Source organism: Vanacampus margaritifer, chromosome 4 (assembly GCF_051991255.1).
Source record: "Vanacampus margaritifer isolate UIUO_Vmar chromosome 4, RoL_Vmar_1.0, whole genome shotgun sequence".
In the NCBI taxonomy this organism is placed as follows: domain Eukaryota; kingdom Metazoa; phylum Chordata; class Actinopteri; order Syngnathiformes; family Syngnathidae; genus Vanacampus; species Vanacampus margaritifer.
In genome coordinates, this window is record NC_135435.1 from 20,091,016 (window position 1) to 20,112,073 (window position 21,058).

Below are 21,058 nucleotides of genomic sequence, written 5' to 3' on the forward strand. Positions count from 1 at the left end.
GAGCGGGGGAAATGAGGGAAGAAATGAAAAATGCGCATGTGTATGTGTGCAATGTGCATGTGTGCTTTCTTAGGGGGGTACTCATTAAGGTATTTGAATTTCAAAGAGATGATATGGCTCATTAAGACTAAGCGATTCCCCTCAACATCACTCTAAGCTACGTGTCTGGGTAATAAGCATATGATAACATCATTTAAATGAGTGGTGTGTGTCAGGGAATCTGTACGGACGTGTATACAATATACATTCTATGCTATGTTCGAAAATCATATTATTACTGAATGTGTCACCCTAGTATCAGTAGCACGGAACAAGTCTAAAGCTGCTGAACAAGTGGGCTTATGTTACAACATTTTTAGTTCCAGAGTTGATGGCTCCACCAGATGTGACTGCAGTGTCCTCCACCAGTCTCAAAGTCACATGGAATACTTCTGAAGGTCACGGGGTCATTGCCAGAGGGCAGGTCATAGAATATCATGTCAATTTGCTGACTGAACAGACCAACAACACCTATGCTCCTCCGGTTGTCAGCCAGGTTAGTGTCATACATTCTCCTTTATCGAATGACGTGAAGCTCTTTTCTGTTGCATAAATGAAATTGTTTTCTCAGATCCTGCAACGGTTTGGACCCTCAGCCGAGCCTCTTTATATTGTAAAAGGGCTGAAGCCTTACCATGTGTACAAATTTACTGTGACACTCTGCACTAAGAAAGGCTGCATTACCAGTCTTGCAAGATCTGGTCAGACCCAACCAGCAGGTAACACCTAATCATGTTCGTCAATATACAGTATTATGGATGAATGGATGTGTGAATAGATGGATGCAGTTACAGACCTTTCGTATGGTAGCATAGAGTGCATAGAGGACACCCCAAAAATATTTGGCATGCATAACACTAGAGCAGTGTTCACCAATTCGGGTCCTCGAGGTCCGGAGTCCTGCAGGTTTTAGATGTTTCCGCCCACTAACAATCCCGATTCATATAATCAGCATGCCGGATATCGATCCTGATCTTTAGTATCAGGTGTGTTGGTAGGCGTAAACATCTAAAACCTGTAGGACTCTGGACCTCTAGGACCGGTGAACCCTGCACTACAGTAAGAACCTAAAACGAACTCCCCCCTTTTTATTACACAAGCAAGAATACTGCTTGAATGGAAAATTATTTATTACTCAAATAATGGCATAGAATGTTGTCATGCCCAAAGTTGTCTGTGAAAAGAGATACCTGGACGATCACAGAATAACATCCCAGAGTGAAGAAGATAGCAACGCACCAATTCATATTTATTACATTCCGTTTAACTGAATAAGCGAACTATGTGACGTTCACCAGAAATTGAGGAAACACAGATGAATCATTCTGCATACGAGTGTGCACGTGTGTTACTCTTATTTACTGTTGATCCTTCCACATACTTTTCCATCTGTTCACTTGTGGACACTACTTTTAGTCCTCATCTTACTCCTCATTATACCTTTTTCTTGTTGTGTTTATCGTTCTGGGTGAGTAGACAATGAATGGTTGATGCGGACAAAAACAAGCTTTCATCTATAAATAGTAGCTCAGGGATTTCAGCGTTTGAACGCAGTCTTAACAGCTACATCTGTCGACATAGCAATGTTTTCAGTCCGTTCAATTCTTAAAAAGTCCTTCCTGTGCTTATGATGATGAATGATACCTCATATTGTAATCGGTGGACTTTTTAAATGTATTTTTAATGGCTACATCTGTTGACACAGCCACAATGTTTGTTTTAAGCGATTCCAAAGACTTCTCTTGACTGTAATACAGTACAATACAATATGGCTTATTGTACCCAGTTGACTTTTTGAATGTATTTTTAACAGCCACATCTGTTGCCTCCATTTTGTTTCATCCAACGCCAAAGATGTCCCTTGTTTCAACTCTAAGAAATGATAGCGACATATGCCGTTTGCCAGTTTTTCTGTATCTAAAACAATTTGCATAGCATGTGTTACACTGTTTTTCACTTTATTCTTTGTAGTTTAAAACTGCAATCATGAGACTCCTCCAGAAATTTCAATATTTAGATTATTCCAATACTGTATATTAACCATTTGTGTAAAATAATGACTATTTTTAACTGTAAAAGTGATGGCGAATGCATATACCTTCTTACTCTTGTTTTAAGTACAGTGGGTATAAAAAGTTTACACACCCCTGATCAAATGCCATGTTTTTGTGATATCAAAAAATGACTACCATAAATCATCTAAAACCTTTTTTTTTTTTTTTTTACTTTTTTCACCAGGTGCATTGTGCTAATATTAAAGCTTTTTCTACACCATGCATGCTCCTCTGAGTACAAATAGCCCTCTTACTCTGACTGACTTGTGACTCCAAACTTGTAACGTTCCACGCTGCTCGTATTAAAATATTATCTTGTTTTAGATGGGAACCTCTTAAATGTTTTGTCCAAAACGGCTTTTAATCATGTTAACATAATCAAATGTAGCAAGATGATGTGTACTAAAGAAAACTCTATGGAGAAATTGCGGAAAACATATTAAGTGGTACATTAAGCGGTACTGCTAGTAAGGTGCACTTGAGTGTGTTACTGATGCACTAATAAATCTAGCATACATATGACCGGGCCATTAGTGGCTGCTACCATCTGTTGTAAGTGAGCAGGCAGCATCTGCAAAACCAGCAGAGCTACAAGGAAGCACATGACCAAACATTAGCGTGCACACTGAGACAGATGCAAACTGTCCATATGTGTTGCAGCATTTGCAATTGTTTCCATGCGCACGTCTCTCAGGGAAGTTATCGATCACGACGTAAAGTGAGTGGCTAATCAGGGGCTGATGGTGATGTTTTATGTATTCTACATCCATAAAGACTTGTTCTACAAGACACACACACAGGGACTTGCGCACATACACGCTCACACTGTAGCACCACTCAACAGAACAGGGACTTTATTGATTTACGCATAATTGGCCTAAGGCCCTTCTTGAGGGGAGAAATATGCATGGCAAGGGATGACCATGTCAATAAGTTGTGTGCTTGTGTGTGCGGTGTAACTGCACGCTTAAGAGCCTGTTAAGACATGTCACTCGCTGCAAAAACAGAAAAGTCCAACATGGACTTTGGCTCGCGGGAGCTGCTCGAATGATTTGGCTGCTTCATTACCATCTCTGCAGCTAAAACGAACCTTTCCGATGGACTGTTAACCTTGTGCGATAAGGTAGCTGAACGTGTCAATGTATAAAACACGTTCTTTGGTAAACACCTGAGGGCAGCACACGGGTCACAACTGTGCTCTAAAATTTTGATTGAAAAGCGATACCAGTGATCATTTATTCATATAGAAGAGCATTTTGGAGTGGGGTTGTACCTACAGCTTTAGACTTATCTTTTTATCCAAACTTTAAATTGTTTTAACATCACACCTTTCAATAAGAGACATGTTTTTACAATTATTTTCAAATTTTTAGAATTATTGCACTTAGACAAGATTGTGTTATGATGTATTGAAATTATAGGCCTGTACCAAAAGGAAAATTGTGTACAACTATATTGTTTAGTGCTGTCAAAGTTAAAGCATTAACTCATTGATTAGTCACCCAAAAATGATCACATAATCATGTATTAACGCAGATTATTCAATTAATTAATTAGTTTCAAACTTTATATTTGTGTGTCTTAACTCCCAATACAGCCATCACTCTCCAAATGTGTCATCTTTTATTTGAGTTTTATTACAAGTTAAAACAAGACACCTACATCTACATTTGCTGTGTGTGCGTGTGTACATGCATGTATGTGCAGCAGACAATGTTCCTAATGTCACCATAGCTCAATTTCAATAGACTGGTAAGCTATTGATTGGCAGTAATTTATGGTTCGATGTGCCAAGATGAGACGTTGTCCACTCCCCTTTTAAGAGCTCTATTAGAAGTCACACTGAAGATGGCGGCACGTGTGTCACGTAGAGCTAATTTACACCCACCAAAAACCATTTAGACCATTAGAGGGAGACACACACACTCCGAGAAACACAAGAATGGAGAGACCCTTAATGCACACACATCTGTACACTATTCCGTCACTGGCCGTTTCCCCACTCCATTCTTAAATATATCACCGCTCACCAAGGCAGTTAGTCTTGCCGTGATTTATTTATAATGCATATTGAAGCCGCGGTTCCAGCGGCAGCCAGTGTGTTTCAAAGGGACATTTAATTCAACATCTAAAGTGAAAGAAGGAAATTAAATTGACCCGCCGCTAAATGAAATAGTGACATTTGCTAAAAAGACCATATGTCGAGAAACAGTGGGGGTCTGAAGGAAACAAAACCATTTTATAGAATATTAAAAAAAAAAAAAAACAATTATGACACTTTATGTAAACTAAAATACTTATACTGTGTATATCAGTCAACTTTTAATGCCTACCTCGACCCTTTATAAGGGGTATCTAGGTGTAACATACTAAAAAAAAATAATTCATCATATTTATAATTCATCATTATGACCTCTTTTAGTTTGTAAAGTGTAAGTAAGTTATCATATATATATATATATATATATATATATATATATATATATATATATATATATATATATATATATATATATATATATATATATATATATATATATATATATATATATATATATATAAAGCACTCTGACAAACCTTTAGGAACAAAGTGGGCTCAACCGTAAGAGTATACATTATTATTACAGTATACATTTTAATCTAAAGAGAAGTTGAAAAAATGTTTTGATTGATACTGATTTAATTTAAGTAATTGTACTTTACTGAACCATACATTTTTTGTACTTATTTCTTCTCAGCTCCAATGGGACTGTCCCCACCTCGACTATTCCCAATCAATGAAAGCACCATTCAGATAGACTGGGATGTCCCATCTCAACTCAATGGACCACACCCTATGTACCAGGTATGTAAACAGGTCAATATTGTCTGTTTTTGCTGGCGCAAGCCCCAGAGTAACGATGGGAAACAGCTCTGCGTAGTAAGAGGGATGAAGTGTTTGTCTTTGTCACTGGCATGACGTTCCAGGTAAGTCTCAAGGGAATTCCAATCCAAACATGCACTTAAAATCAAGCATGAACTGTCCTGAAAGGTCATCAAAGGTCAAAGTCACAGCGGCCTCATGAAACGCGCTCTTCCTCATAGCTGAGTTATTTATTAGCAGATTATGACTATTTGAAGCCAACAGGCTGGAATGGAAGTTGTGCCTCTTGTTGAAGTATTGTTGTGGTTGTAGTCATCTTTGTGATTCAGTCAAACTCTTATTTCCAGGTGGAGAGGACAGACGTGTCTCTTTCCGACCCTCAAGGTCCTTTCATCAGAGGCACCAGGTTCTCCGGCAGTAGTTACTACCAGTTTCCCAGTGACACCCTGCCCGTTAACACTGACTTCACTGGTAAGAAATCACATCCGGAATCACACAACATGTCAAAAGGCTGAATATACACAACATGGTTCAAGTGACACAATTAGATTATTGTTTCTCTCCCAAGTGACACAATTTATACTTCATGACTGCATAAAGGAAAGAAAAATGCATGAAATGTGATATTTGCAGATCACAAAACAGTCTCTTCCAAATCTGATTTGTATCTGATGTCTGTCAATGTGATGGCAGCGGAAACATACAGATCGGATCTATCCCATCTTTGTGAAAACTATACACCCGCGCCTCCACAAACAAATACATTAAATCACTTCCTTTACATTTTAAATATAGTAAAAATGAAATGTATATGAAATATTAATTAAAAATTGTGCATTAGGAATGCAGGATATAGAGGTGTTAATATGGAAAATAGTTCATTATTTAATGTGGTATATTCCAAGTGATGACACTTGTTGTTTTGGTGCATTTTGGACATCTGAGAACAATGGATGTGTTCATTGAACCTTAAAGTTTAAGGCTTGAACTGTGATGTATACATACAGTGTCATATGTGAGGACTGTATATGTCACATCACACATAATGCATGATATAAATATAAAATCTCCAAAACTCTTAAGCTCTAGAAACTAAATTGGATTTGAGCACCTCATTCAAGCCTTAGATGCTATCATGTATACTGGCTTTAGTGTTTTTTTTATAATAATAATAATAAAAAAAAAATATGACTAATTACTCTGCATTAAGGCATTCTTCTCATGAATCCTTTAGCATGACTTCTGCAGTCATCTTAAAGGACAATTATCTTTCTGTTTACCAGCATCATTAGAGGGTTGAGCTGCTCAGCCAAACATGTTCTGCTTCATCTGAGAACATCAGCCAGTCTGACGCTCATAATTAATGACTGCTGATACTAATCAGTGCGATTTGAGTGGCAAAAGCTCTTCTGTGCCATCCGAAGCTTGTCCACTGCCCTGCATCAACGTATTGCAACTTTGTTCTTTGTTGTTCATATTTTTAACCCGGTGACAGGTATTTGATTTAATATTGCTGAAATTGGCTTTGGAGAAAATTAATGACCAATTTAATGGGCATTTAAAAAATAAAAAATAAAAAAAATCTGATGGTTCCATGATCCTGTTCTGATGCCAGGTTAGTGTTAGCGTGGATGTTCTTCAACTTTCCATAGCTAAAATTGAAAATTTGTCCCAAGACGGCAGCCTAACGTTTTGGATCACTGCATCAGATATTTACGTGTGCACATGTTGTATTTCGGCGAGAAGCAACATCATCGGGCAGAGTCTCGTCACCTGCCGACTTTTTGTTGTTGTCAATCAACTCAACTCAAGCAAGATAATGAGCGGTCTACTTTTTAGAGGGGCTCATATTTGAAAACCAAAATAGGTGCTGTACACCCAGGCTTAAAAAGTTGAGGATGTAGAATTCATTTCTGCCTAATCTTTTTCAAAACACCATATAAATCTGAAATTGTGATATAAAACTAAGCTACTGCTTTTCAATTTGACAATATTTGTACCTCCGGATTTATTTTCTCGCTTTGTAACCTTTGAAAATGACACTTACAAATCCGATCTTTTTCATCTGATGGCCAGTCAGGTAAAAATCACCTGACTGAGCCCGATTTCAACTCGTGATCAGTTCAAGACAACCCTTACAAACTATATTTGAGCTCCTTATCACAGGTTCGGCCTATTTCTAAGCAACACTAAAAACCTTGTTACTTTTCATTTTGTCCTAACCCATGCATCATGCTCACAAAGAAAACTTACTTGTTCTTTCTGAGTGGAATCTGCTTCAATCTTCTTCTTCATAAAAGGTAATGGATCAGACAATCACTTTCAGACCGGATCTATTCTGGACCATCAATGTGTCAGCAGTCCTCAAACCATCACCCTCTTACAACCATCAATACTAATAGCATCATCTACAGACAATTATTCCCATCGAAGCGCACGGAACAGCGAACAAATCAAAGACAAATTGGATTATGAATGTAATGCAGTGTAATGCCCCCTCGAGAGTCAATTGATCACAGAGGAGAGAGTCGTCAATCGTTGATGCCTTGCGGAAACCAAGTAACTCTGTGCACTGACAGTTGTCACATTTTGGATTGCCATATACTGTATTGTGTGTGTGTGTGTGTTTTTTTTAAACACTTTTACATACAAAGACTTGCCTGGCGTCCCATTCGAATGGCAACTAGAGCCACAGTATTATGGGCACTCTGAAGATAGCAATGCTTTTTTTTTCTTATATTGTTCATAGTCTGTGTCTATTATCTCCTTTCCGAATAAACCCACCAAGGCATCTTTGAGCAGGGTCAATACCTTGCATGCAAAATGTTTTTTTTTTCAAAAATATACAATATATATTCTTTACATCTTTACTCCTATGTCCTATGACCTCCAGTTATTGGCCAGTAAATGATTTTTTTTTTACCAGAGTAGGTTGTTTTTCATATGCTATTATTGTGATAGGAGAGCTCGAGTCCATAAAATGATTCTTTTCAATTGTGATTAACGATGCTTCTTAATCCTGAATGAATCTGGGGTACTTAAGGTTAGTATGTACCACAGTGAATCTTACTTTAGCTAAAAGAGGATTATAAGTATATGCAATTAGTGCACTGATATGAATACCCACTAAGTGCTTGTTTCCATAAATGCATGTTAGTCCATTCATCTTTTCTATGATGCATCTCTACATAAAATTCCCATGATGTGACTTGCTACTTGTACTTTTATCGGTGAAGGGAAATGTGTGGAATACATTACACCGAGAGAAATAATGGATTTAAATGGACACTGGCTCTAAAACAGATTATGCAGTTCTCTCTCCTCATTTGTATTTCTTCGGTATTTGAGCCTGAAAGGGGCTGATTATAATGCATCCTCATATTTTAGCTAATCCAGATGTATTTCTTCAGCCTTCATTAAATGAAGAGAAATGAAACATCACAAACATTGGTTCGAAAAAAAAAGAGAGAAAGAGCGCATGCTGGAACAAATAGACTTGGATCATTTCCAGTCACGTTTAATACAGTACAGTCTTGCAGCACCACTGGAGTGACTGAGCAGGAAAGAGGGAAATGTTAAATGATACAAATTATTTCCCCCTAATTAATATGATTGATTGCCAGGCATTGATGTTGAGAGGAGAGGGGAGAAATGTGTGAAAGGAAAGTTTGCACAGACATCATTAGTTTTTCCCCATTTAAAGATTAATCAGAAGAGGCTGGGCTCTTTAATTCTGTCATTTGTATATTTAATGGGCTGCAGCAGAATCTATGGGTGTAATTAGCTAGCTGCCGCGCTCTCATTAATACGCCAAGCTCTGATTAATGCCAGCAAAGAGCTAACATGACTGGAGTTATTCAGGTTATGTTGGCTAGATGATTACACACAATCTCGTTCGTTTACTGAGACACAGAGAGCAGAAACATTTAACAATATAGGAAACAATATGCGCAACTATAGCATTGAAGCGGTATCGTTACACATTTTAAAATCTCTTGTTAGATTGTGATAATCATTAATGACAATATTTTTTAATGCAAAAATAAATGAATTGAACAGCATTGACCAATAATAAAAATTGATTACTCTCACATGCAATGTGCTCCAAATGGATTTTTGATTTCTACCAAAGGAAGTAAACTATGGAATAGGAAAATAGCAAAATGATAAATGGAGTGCACTTATATAGCTTTCTTTCTACACTATCTCCAAATCTCTTTACAAGTTAAAATTAGGGTTCAGTGTCTTGCCCAAGGACATGTCAACAGCGGAAAAGTCTACTAGTGACCCTTCGGTCACTACACTGCCATAGGTGTGAAAGCACCCTTAAACGCTGTGCTCCCAGATACTTTTGACGAGACTGTGGTAAGTCTTTTCCAATTAGCTGAATCCTTGTCGTAAAATATTTCAGCTGATTTTGTGTGTCTGTGTTTTTGTGTGTAGCACAGACGCCTGTCATGATGCGTGCTCAGGTCTGTTTGTTGATGGCTCCAAAGTGGTTGTCAGTGTGAAGTAGCACAAGTCCTGGGGGGAATCCCAGGGAAGTAATGCTGAGCACGAGCATGAGTGTTACTTAGCTGCTGTACATTTGAAGCTTCCTGAGCATGTGTTGACAGTCTGTTCCTCCCAAACTAGCAGATAAACACACAATCATTTTAATACATACTTGTAAATGTTCAATTCAATGACAAAAACAGAAAATGTTTTATGAGTGGGGACTAATTGATTTGTTGAATAACAATATAGTGTAATTACCTTGGCGGGATTGTGCAAAAACTTTCGCCAATCTTCACAATACAATGTGAAGGAGCAGCATTTGAAATAATAATAAGTGTTATGGGATAGTTTGTCCTATTTTTATTTATCAATATGAGCAATTCTAATCACTTTTAGAGAAGCATCAATTATTCATGGAGGTTTGCTGTTCGCAGGCTGGTCCTTATCATCCATGAATAGCGGGAATTTCACTGTAATAAACACTTTTGAATTTTTTTGTCTGGCAATGCCAGTCAAAACTGATCATTGCAGTATTCGTTCTTCATTCTTTTTAAAGGCAGAATTTATTATACTTATCTTTGGACGGTGCAAGTGTACTTATATATAGTGTCAATATCAGGAAAGAAACGAGATGCAAACTAAATTTTGATGGAGACTGTCACTGTAGTGGTAGGGTTTAAAATGAAAAATAAAATACATTGAAATGCAAAAAAGAAAGATATCAATATATATGGAAGACAGAGAGAGAAATGCTAAAGAGGTCAAGAAGAAAAGGACGAAGGTTAAAAGCAAAGGGAAGAGATCAGGAGCGTATCGAGGGAAGGTTAAAGAGGAGTAATATAATGTCAGGTATCTGTCATGACTTCACTCTTCTCTGCATTGACAAGGTCAGCAATGTAAATGACACATGCCTGCTTGATGTACACAACGCATGTTCAAATGCAAGGAATTTTTGATTTTGTCTTCGATGCATATTGTGCACTCTGTACATGTACATGTGGTTATAAAACATTCAAGAGCGACACAAGTCAGTAAGGACATCACAGTCAGCATTAAAACAAATCTTTGAATTAAGTAGGGGGCATGTCTAAATGTTCTTTTATGGAACAATACATTTGACGTGATTTGAGGGGAAATGTTGTTTTTTGTCCCGTATTAATACAATTCAATATTGTCTTCTGTAGACTAAGCCCAGAATTAAAGCTTTTAAAATTAGATACATCGAAACAACCTAGTGAGATCAATACAAAGGTTCTAGAAGAAAATATGCCTTTACAGAAGTGGCAACATTAGACTTTGTGGTATAAAACTGCACTAACAGTGCAGCTAGTGAGAGAATGTTCCTTTTCAGAAATGTGTTATAACAATCTGGAAATGGTTAATCTGCATTCATCCTGATGTGTCTATGTAACAGTTTGACTTTGCTGCGTGTTAAGTGAATTCACTCTCAATTGTTTTGCTCCTGGTGAACCTTGAACTTTTTTCGATTCAACTGTTGAGATCTTCCCACAGTTACTTTCCCTACAGAGAACCATACGCACACACGTTGATAGACGCACTCATGAAGCTGTAGACCTAGTAGTGGATTAAGATTCCCGGATCTCGGATCCATCAGTACATGACAGCTCAGCATGCTGGAGGAATTCTTGTGTGTGAACATGTGTCAAAGAGAAAGAAGAGACTTCTTCTTACTGAGGACGTTTTGTGCATTCAGGAGGAACTGGACATTTTTATGTGCCTTTCAACAAAAAGAAAATCATGCTGAAGTCTTATTAAATATTGCACATTGCTTATTAAAGTAGTAAAAAGTACTGCTGTGGAACCTCTAAACAGTATTAAATATGATATTGACAGGCATTAAAAATTGAAATACAATTGTTGTTAATACTTAATTTTGCAAACAACGTGCAAAGGTATCACTATAACACTATTTAGTAATAAGGATAAAAATATATGTATTTTGTGGGGACCAATGATTAGTTGTATTTGACAATGAACATGAAAAGCCTGGAGTCCACAAGTGGCTCCATGTTCCAAATACAAGTTGCTCTGAATTTGAAAATAAAAATGTACGGTTACTGTCACCAAGGTCCAACATAAAACACTAATGCCACCTTATGGCATAAAATTACCTCAACACAAAAATGACGCAATGCTATAAAATTACTGTATCAATGAACTAAAAGATAAAACCACATTTGTAATTGCTAACCATATTTGTTCACTTTTATGTTAATTAACAAGAGTATGGAAAAAAATGAAAAGGATATTTTATTGCACACTTAGAATAGATCAAATGTGTGATTAATTTATGATTAATCATGAGTTAACTACAAAAATCATGCGATTAGTTATAATTAAAAATTCTCATCAACTGACAGCCCTAATATGTACAGTACAGCATATTATGCATACTGTATATGTATTTTCTGTATGTATATGTGTGCGCGTGTGTGTATATGCAGTACAAAGTACAAAGTTGCATTACGAAATGGCATTAAAGAGCATTAAATTATATTTGATGATACCTGCAGAAACATTATATAAAGCAAATACCCCTGAAGTCATACAATTAAGACAACTGAAAAGACGAACAGTGGCTTTACTCTGAGCCCCTCCCTGATGAGCAAGCTTCTCACCCGCTCTCTAAAAGTAGATCCCTACAAGTACACTAAGTGGAAACAGCAAACAAAGTTTGGAATTTCTTGTTTGCCTTCACTTTCTTAGGCCATCACTGTGAAGGAGAGGATTGGTATGAAAAGTAATGTGATGCATTTGAGGTGGGATGGAGGAGCCAAAAATCTTTGGAGGATTTTGGTTTTATAGATAAAAGCAAGAGATTACAAGTAAGATCTGTTAAAATAGTGGAATCAAGTCTGTCCTCTGAGGCTCGTCCCTCAGAGCTTCATGTTTCCCAAAGTATCTTAGTGGTAAGATTATCCTCGACAGTTGGCTTATAAAGAAAATGAAGTCAGCTTAGAGGTATGGTGTAATTGGGATATCATGAGCTTGATGGAGATTTAATAAGAAGTATAAATGAATGTGTTTGTGTGTTTGAATATTTTTCATCTAGTTGTGAAACAGTTTTAGAATACAGTACTGAATAACACAACATAAATTCGCACAACATTGCTTTGACTTCCCAATGTGGTTAAATATGAATTTTTTATTTTTTTTTGCAAAAGACTATACATTTACTATGATCACAAAACTCTCACTATGTTTATCTTACTTTACTTCAGGTGTGGAATTGAGTTTCAAGACTCACTCTCCAGATGGCTTGCTGCTCTGTGCCCTGTCTCCTGGAAATCAGGAAGAATTCCTGGCCCTTCAGATTAAAAATGGACGACTCTACTTTTTATTTGACCCTCAGGTTTGGACACTTTTTTTTCTCACCATTAAGAATATACCAGTAAGATAACACTGGTTAAATATTGTAGAAGCATTCCCACATATGTTGTTGTGATTTTTATTCTCCTCACCTTTTTGGCATCAAACAACTCCCACATAATACTTCTTATTTACACTGTTCAAATTTCAACTTGCTTAAAAAATTCACGCCTCCCGGGGTATTTATTGTCTGATTCCACATACTTACAGTATCACTTTCCATGCCCACTTCCATACATATAACTTAACATCATTACCAGGTCAGGCAGTCTGATACTGCTCGGTGGCACAGATGGTAAAGTGCATTTTCCCGTTACCAGGAGGTCACCATTTCATAATTTATATCTCAATTTATTTCATAAGCATAAAGCTATTAGCATTCAGCTTTCAGCATTCCCACACAATTTTCCAGGAACTGCACTTAGTCTAGTTTGCATTGATGTTGAACTACACTCCATCATATCAGATTTTTTCATGTTTTAGTTACCATACTTACCCAACATGAGCAAATCTTGTAAGAAACAGCTCTCACCACTGAAAACTAGTCACAAACAGTCCTGCTCAATGTTATTGGCAGCCCTTCATTTTTTGTGTATGTACCAAATGTATATCATCAAGACCTTTTAATTGGATGTCCAAAGTAATTCCACAAAGGAAATTGTTTTTCAACTTGTAATTCTAAAGAAACAGAAATCACAGCATGTGCAGCAATAATGGCACCCCTCTTTGATATTTGGTTGCACACCCTTTGGCAGTGACGACAGCTTCCAAACACTTCTTATATCCGTCTCTAAGCTTCTTGCACTTCTCCGCTGGTATTTCCCCTCACTCTTCCTTTGCAAATTGTTGAAGCTCTTGCATGTTTGCAGGTTTCTTTTCCCAATGGCACATTTCAGCTCATATCAAAGATTTTCAATCGGATTGAAATCAGGAGTCATTGCTGGCCATTTTGAAACAGTATTTTTTTTCCTTTTTAAGCATTCTTGTTTGCTTTTGGATGTGTGCTTTGGGTCTTTGTCTTGCTGGAGGACCCATGACCTTTGACTCAAAGCAAGTTGCCTCAACACTTGATAGGACATGTCTCCCTAGAATGTCTTGATAATTTTCTGATTTCATGATTCTCGTGATACAATCAAGGCCTCCAGTACCAGATGCAGCAAAGCAGCCCCACAGAATTATGGATCCTCCATCATGCTTAACTGTAGGGAGGGTGTTCTTTTCCTTGGAAGCTTCATTGCGCTGTCTGTCATAAAACTGTTGGCGTGCATTGCCGAAAAGCTCCATTTTTGTTTCATCGGTCCACAGAACATTTTCCCAAAAGAATTGTGGTTTGTCCAGGTACTCTTTGGCAAAAGTTATTCTTTTTTTATGTCTTTGCCCATGAAGCCCTATTTTTGTTTCAGTGTGTGGCATATGGTACTTCTTGAAACCATGATCCCAGACTCTTCCCGGTTGGCTTTCAGGTCTTTGGATGTTTAACGTGGTGTTTTATCCACTTATCCACTAGTCATCAATTTCTGTCGTCCCTCCATGTCCATGGATGTTCTTGAGATTTCCATGCTCGTCAAACTTCTTAATAACATTACGCACTGCTGAAACAGGGCTACCAAAATCTTTGGAGATGGCTCTATACCCTTTGACAGTCTTGTGTTTGCGAATTATAGCACTTCTGATGTCCTCAGATAGCTCCTTTGTCTTGATGATTGTGACAAAGGAAAAGGGGACAACAGGTGGCTTTTTAAAACATCAAAGTCATCCTTCATTGGTTAATTCATGTCAATTGGGCAGAGACAATTTAGAACAGGGAATTCTCATTAGTGTTTTAACAAAGGTGAGTCACAATGTGTTTCCATACTGATTTACAGGAAAGGGTGCCAATACCAGTGACGGAGGATGTTTTAAGTTTTCTATTTTTTACCCCCATTGTTTATTGTTTTAAATAGTTTTTTAATCATTTGGTCTTTCAGATGAAACACAAGTTCTCTATAAAAAAATAAAATGTTTTAGTTAACAATTTTTTTCAGAAGATATTCCACATTATGTACTTTACCTTCATGGGTGCCAATAATAGTGAGCAGGACTATAAGTAATAATAATTTCATTAGTGTGCATTTAAGTCAGTGTTTCATAGTATAAAATCAAATTCTGCTCACTTGACATGTTTGCTCACCTTCAACACTTTTTTTTCCCTGATCCACCTCTTCTCCACTCTTCTGTCTCCGTCTGTCTTTTCTTCTCTCGCCTGCTCTCATCTTATAAATGTGATCTGTAGCCCGCTCATTGCGTTCTGTCAGGGAGATGGAGCGAGAGGGAGGGGGGGAAAAACTTTAAAAGTGTGTCAACGTTTGAATTGGACTGCAATTAACTCATTCCCTGCAGTCACCACGCGTGAATACCAATTGCAAGCTAATTAAGCTTTGCACCCTTGCGTGAGCACACATACACACACACACACACACACACACACACACACACAGACACACACACACACACACACACACACACTCACTCACACACACCCACACAGCCTCTCTTCCCTTATCCATCCTTACAGACACATGTAGAGGGGTTGAAGAGTCAATGACTTGGATGATGAAAGCAATGATAGCAGATGATTGCACATATTTCCATGCGGCCACCATCTAATTAGGCTCTCAAACAAAAACATGCATACGGCGCATACAGTAAATCCTTTCCTCATCAGTATCCATGCAGTACTTGTAACTAAATGTATTTATCAAATTGTAAATAAAGTACTAGTTATGTGCCGCTGTATGCATGATTAAGTGTGCGTGTTTCTTCTGCAACTCGGCTGACTCTTTTGTTTAGGGTTAGTTTGGGATAATTAACAGCGGGATTAGTCTCACGGTTTATTGGTGTTCCCCTACATACATACATCCTGGCCCATTACTTTTCCCTATTAGCCTGTTGCGCTAGCCTAATGGGATTACTAGTGCACGGTGTGTAATTTAGCATGACTCATAGGCTAGTGATATGATTATGAAGGGCCTACATGACAAACATGGTGTACTACAAAGTATGAGATACCTGCTTACTGCATGTGCATTTACACCCACTGATCTTGTATTTTGGCTGACTATTTTCTTATTCCTTCGGAAATAGACCGTAAGCAGAAAAGCACACACACACATATTGTCATAAAGTTTGTACAAAATATGTTATATTTGTATTCAATAAATTAAATTTAGCTGTCACCATTGTGTTAAATATGCACATGAGTGTAAGGGATCTTTAACATGTTTAACTGTCATGCAAGTGTAAGCATAAATTGCTGACAAAGTCGTGTCATGCATTTTTAACATCCTGGTTAACCACTTTATTGTTGAATTCAAAATACAGGTAACAATCAATCATGGCTCACTTGTTTTCTGAAGCTGAGCTGTGATTGGTCTTTACCTGAGCAACCCTGAGCAACTGCAATATAATTTCCAGTTGTCATTAAGTGGCAAAATGGCCGCCCCCGAGATGAATAACATTGGGTGGATTTTGATTCATTTTCCACAAATACAATATTAATCAGAATGCCCTATTTATTAGACTTGTAAATATATATTATTGTTAAGAACATTTTTTACTTGACTTCCTCTTTAAAGATGTTTTTAAACTATGACAATACCTTAACTGCTTAACAGGTAATTTAAGAGGCTGATAAAATAAGACTACTAATATTTGTGATCCGGCGATCAACGCAACAGATGGCATTAAGTGCTTTGGTAAGCAAATTAACACCAATTTCTGTTTCTTACATGTTCGCAGGTGTTCTTGTTGGTTTCTTTAAAAGTATTTTAAAACGATGCCATTTGATGTTCCAAGCTGTTGTTCATTGTCAGTTGTTGGTTATGAGACAAGCAGTTGATTCAAACTGTATGCTTAAAACTATTGATCCCTCTACTGTCTGATTTTTGCATTCTAATATTTTAGGCCTTAATCTATCAATCAAGTAGAGCTCGGCCTCCAGTGTAGTTAATTCTTGTAATGACTTACTCAAGGGCACCAACAGTGAGAGTTGTTTAGCATTTGTTGAGTATTTAATTGGCATGAATTTGGTCTGGCTGTGTCTCCTATTACAAAAGTGAGGTTGAGACAGCGCACCTCTTAGCCTGCTGTCTTGTTAAGAAGAGCCAGCTAGCGTTGGTTGTAAAGATGCCACAGGCTGATATACTTTGGCATTCATACATTTATTGATCCCATCATTAAATCTTCATCACTGTTTGTGTGGGCCCCTGTGCTGTCAGTGAGTTTTTTTGTGAGCATTTACTGATCTGGTGCTCATGTTTTACTACATTACTTGTCTCTAACTTACTAAAAGCTGATCGCAACAATGATGTCAGACTTAATGGCGACACTGGAGTGTTCTTATTGTGATTTTACATGTATGAGCATTGATTGCAAGTACCATGTAGACTGTTGCTATTAAGACTGTTTACAAAAGAAATCGAATAAATTAATTTAGTCCAGTTTGTAGTTTTGAGCTGAAAAATTACCATTGCAAGTAGAACTTGTGCAAACTCACATTTTTAGTGTGTCTGACTTTGTGTGTGGCTAATGAGAAAAGCAGCCAATAGTGTTAATTTCGTTAACAAAAACTAAACAATAATAATTTCGTCAACACACATTTTTCACTGTCTAAACCTTTATTAATAAACAATAACTGGGACTAAATCAGTATGAATTTTCGGCGACTAATACAGACGAGACGCAAACATACTTCACTTAATAAAAACTGGACTCAAATCTACGGACTAATTTTAGTTCATGAACATAAACGAGACGAAATTATATGATTTTGTAAAATCTTGTATCTGCTAATCTGTCACTGTGACACTTTCATGTGACACACCCCCTTTCAAATATGCAGCTAGCTAGTGCAACATGCACAAACACATGGGATAGACAGGAGATGGATTTGCGGTGAAAGGTTAAAAAAAAAGAAGAAGTAAATTATAGTTATAATGTGTTATTAATCTAATGGCTATAATGTTCCAACAATAATGTTAATAAGTATGTTAATAAATGTGTTGGCTAATTTACTAGCTCATAGCCTACCCTGGAGTCATAATAGTCACTTGTTGATATGTACTGTAATTGTGTGTCAAGTTTTTTTTTTCATATAAAAAGATGAGAGAAAATTTGATGTGAAATAGTTTTAGATCAGAAATGTTCAACATAATCTGCTGGGCAAAAAAATACAGGGTTTAAATGATTGTCCTGACTAAAACGTTGACCGTTTTTGTTGACTAAAACTAGACGAATAAAATTGTTTTCTTAGACTCAAATGAAGACTAAAATGATAGATTTATTGTCGACTAAATAAAAATAGGATGAGGTTGACTAACTATGATAAAAACTAACAAGTTGGATTGAAACTGGACTAAAACTGAGACTGAATAAAAAAAATGGCAGATAAAATTAACACTAGCAGCCAACTAACAGCAAGATTATTGAGTTACCCCAACAAAGTGACTAGTCTACACAGTTGTTTTACTTTTTGGCTTCTTATCCCAAAAGTTGTTACACAATATGTTATTTGTCCTTTTTCTGCTGTGCGTAGGGCTCAGTGGTCGCCGTGAGTGCACAAGGGGACGGGGGTCGTCGCTACGACGATGGAAAATGGCACCAGGTCGTAGCAACAAGGCGAGGGGCTGTGGGAACAATCGTTGTGAACAATCAATACAGAGGTAACACGTTCATACAGACCGCTGCATGTATCGCCTGTTTGTGTGGGTGTGTAAGTCTTTTAATGCAAGTGTCTGTATACATGCAAGTCTGTTTATGTAATGTAGCGTAGGATGCAGAAATAATTTGTGTGTATGTGCCTCTGTGTGTGTAAATTTCCCACTTTTTGAGGTATTAACCAGGTTAATCCCAGCGACTCTTTGATGAATCTGGGGAGGAAACTACTGATTTAGACGTGTGGGCACACACGCACAAACTAGACACACACACGCGGAAACCCACTTGTCTGTGCTGCTCTATTTTCACTGGACTGTTAACAGCAACTGCAGCACCTCATGTCTTGTAGCTCATTAGATGTGAAGCTTATGTTTAACATTGCGACTGGTTAATGTATAAAATGTTACACTTTAATTTCAATTTATTTCGTCAAAGAAATTAGAAGTACACCTAATTAAAGCTGGGAATTCCATAGTTACTCTTACTCACATTACAGTATTACCACCATATATTGCCTAATACTTTGCACCATATTGTCTGTCACAATACAATACACAAAACTTTCATTGATGACTCTTCATAATATTTTTGCAACTGGAAAACTTCTTATGCAAAATAAACAATATCTTGACACCAGAAAAACTTAATATTGCTATTTAATGATTATGTAGATTTGATACTCTACAATAAGGGAAAACTATAAGATATATTATTATATCCATACTTTGTCTCATTGCTGCAATGCATTTGATGGCCTTAAAAAAACAACATGTTGCTCTGTTTGTGTTTGTTACCCCCTCCCCAAAATACACATACCCTCACATTTGCACATGTGCTCTACAATACCAGGCAGGTCTTCAGCCTCCAGTGGCAGCACTGTAATTGGTGAGAATACAGGAGTTTTCATTGGAGGACTGCCGGAAGATCTAATTTTACGGCGGACAGATTCAGGTGAGTCAAACTCCACCCTCTCTCGGAATTTGAATAAAATTAGCATGATATGCATTTTATTTGAATGTAACCATCCTTGTAAACATCTGGTCATTCTCAGGTCAAGGCTTGAACTGCATGTTGAATTTTGGATGCGTATTTTAGACATAGAACCCGCGTTGGAAAAACCTTTTAAGAGTGACAGGTAAAATTTTCTTCTATTCTTGTCTGTGCCCACCAGGGGCTGCCCGGCTGATGCGACAGGGTTTTTCCGGTTGCCTGAGAGACGTGCGTTTCAAGATGACTGACAGCCCCTCGGAGCTGTGGAGATCTCTAGACTGGACAAAAGCCACAAATAAAATGTCAGCCTATGAAAGCTGGGAGGGATGCCCAATTCATACGGTGGATGGAGCCCATTTTCTGGGTCATGGTAGGACAATGTTGATTGTTGTTGATAATGGTACAGATTTGTAGCTTGAGTGATGTTATCGTATTTGTCATTTTAATACTTGGAGAAGCAGAGATTTGCAGGTCAGTAGTATATTAAGTGGGGATATCAATCACATTTAATCCACTACCAAGTTTTGGATCTGATCCGTAGGTGATTATTTAGTGCATCTACTTAATGTGTCCATGCTATTCTCTTTTGTATTTAGGTTACCTGGAGCTAAACGGTGATGTGTTTAGTGGGGGAAAGGACTTTGACATCTCAGTGGAGTTTAGAACAGATCAACTTAATGCACTTTTGCTCTTTACATACAACACACAAACTGATGACTATATTCTGGTAAGTTGTGCCTCATTGAAATATTACTTAAAATAGATCAGATATATAAATAATACACACCATTGTGATGTTTCCTCTGTTAATGTGCATGTTTAGGTGGAGCTGAATGGCGGTCTCCTTTCATTCCTTCTCTCCACCGGAGGTCACGTGACTTCGCTAAGCATGTGGGCGGGACTTAGCTACTGCGATGGAGACTGGAAGCAGCTCTCACTGGCGAAACGCAGCTCACTCATCTCGGCCGCTGTCGATGACTGGGCTGAGGAGACGAGGGGAGCTGGAACAGCGGGGAGGCTTAGGGTTGACTCACCATTATACCTGGGCGGGGTGCCTCCTCAACTCAAACACAGGGCTCTGGACATCCACAGTCACAGACACGGTGAGATATTTGTATGCCCCGAAGAATCAGACAACTTTGATCACAATAATTAAATTTATAATGCTTACAGTTCATCATGAAATTTTACCAAATAACATGCATATCAGATTAGTGAAAGTGAGTACAAATTAAGAGGAACCAATATTTTTTCCCAAACCTTAACACAGAACAAAAAGAACGATTCAAGGTGTCAGTTTGAGGAACGATCTGGAGTGTAAAACCAAATCATCTCACTCTATCTGTATAAAAGCATTATAAGTAAAGTAGTGAGAGAGAGAGAGAGAGAGAGAGAGTGCCAGGGAAAATGGCTGGAAGTGAATGAGTTAATAGAAAAACTCATTTAAAAAAACAATAATCTGTAAAAAAAAAAAAAAAAAAGGTAGAATATTGAGACAGAAACTTTATTCTAATATCCTTTTCTCCTCTCT

The 21,058-nt window shown here is 37.5% G+C and overlaps 1 protein-coding gene across 2 annotated transcripts in view; it reads left to right on the plus strand.

Annotated features, from left to right (window-relative positions):
* Nucleotides 1-21,058, plus strand: part of ush2a (Usher syndrome 2A (autosomal recessive, mild)) — a 167,481-nt gene that overhangs the window by 39,697 nt on the left and 106,726 nt on the right. For both annotated transcript variants that reach the window (XM_077563122.1, XM_077563121.1), the window contains exons 26-35: nt 360-535; nt 611-758; nt 4,832-4,938; nt 5,304-5,427; nt 12,696-12,826; nt 18,416-18,542; nt 19,387-19,488; nt 19,709-19,897; nt 20,124-20,254; nt 20,351-20,630. In XM_077563122.1, the coding sequence (XP_077419248.1) occupies nt 360-535; nt 611-758; nt 4,832-4,938; nt 5,304-5,427; nt 12,696-12,826; nt 18,416-18,542; nt 19,387-19,488; nt 19,709-19,897; nt 20,124-20,254; nt 20,351-20,630 (1,515 nt within the window). The remainder of the gene's footprint in view (nt 1-359; nt 536-610; nt 759-4,831; nt 4,939-5,303; nt 5,428-12,695; nt 12,827-18,415; nt 18,543-19,386; nt 19,489-19,708; nt 19,898-20,123; nt 20,255-20,350; nt 20,631-21,058) is intronic.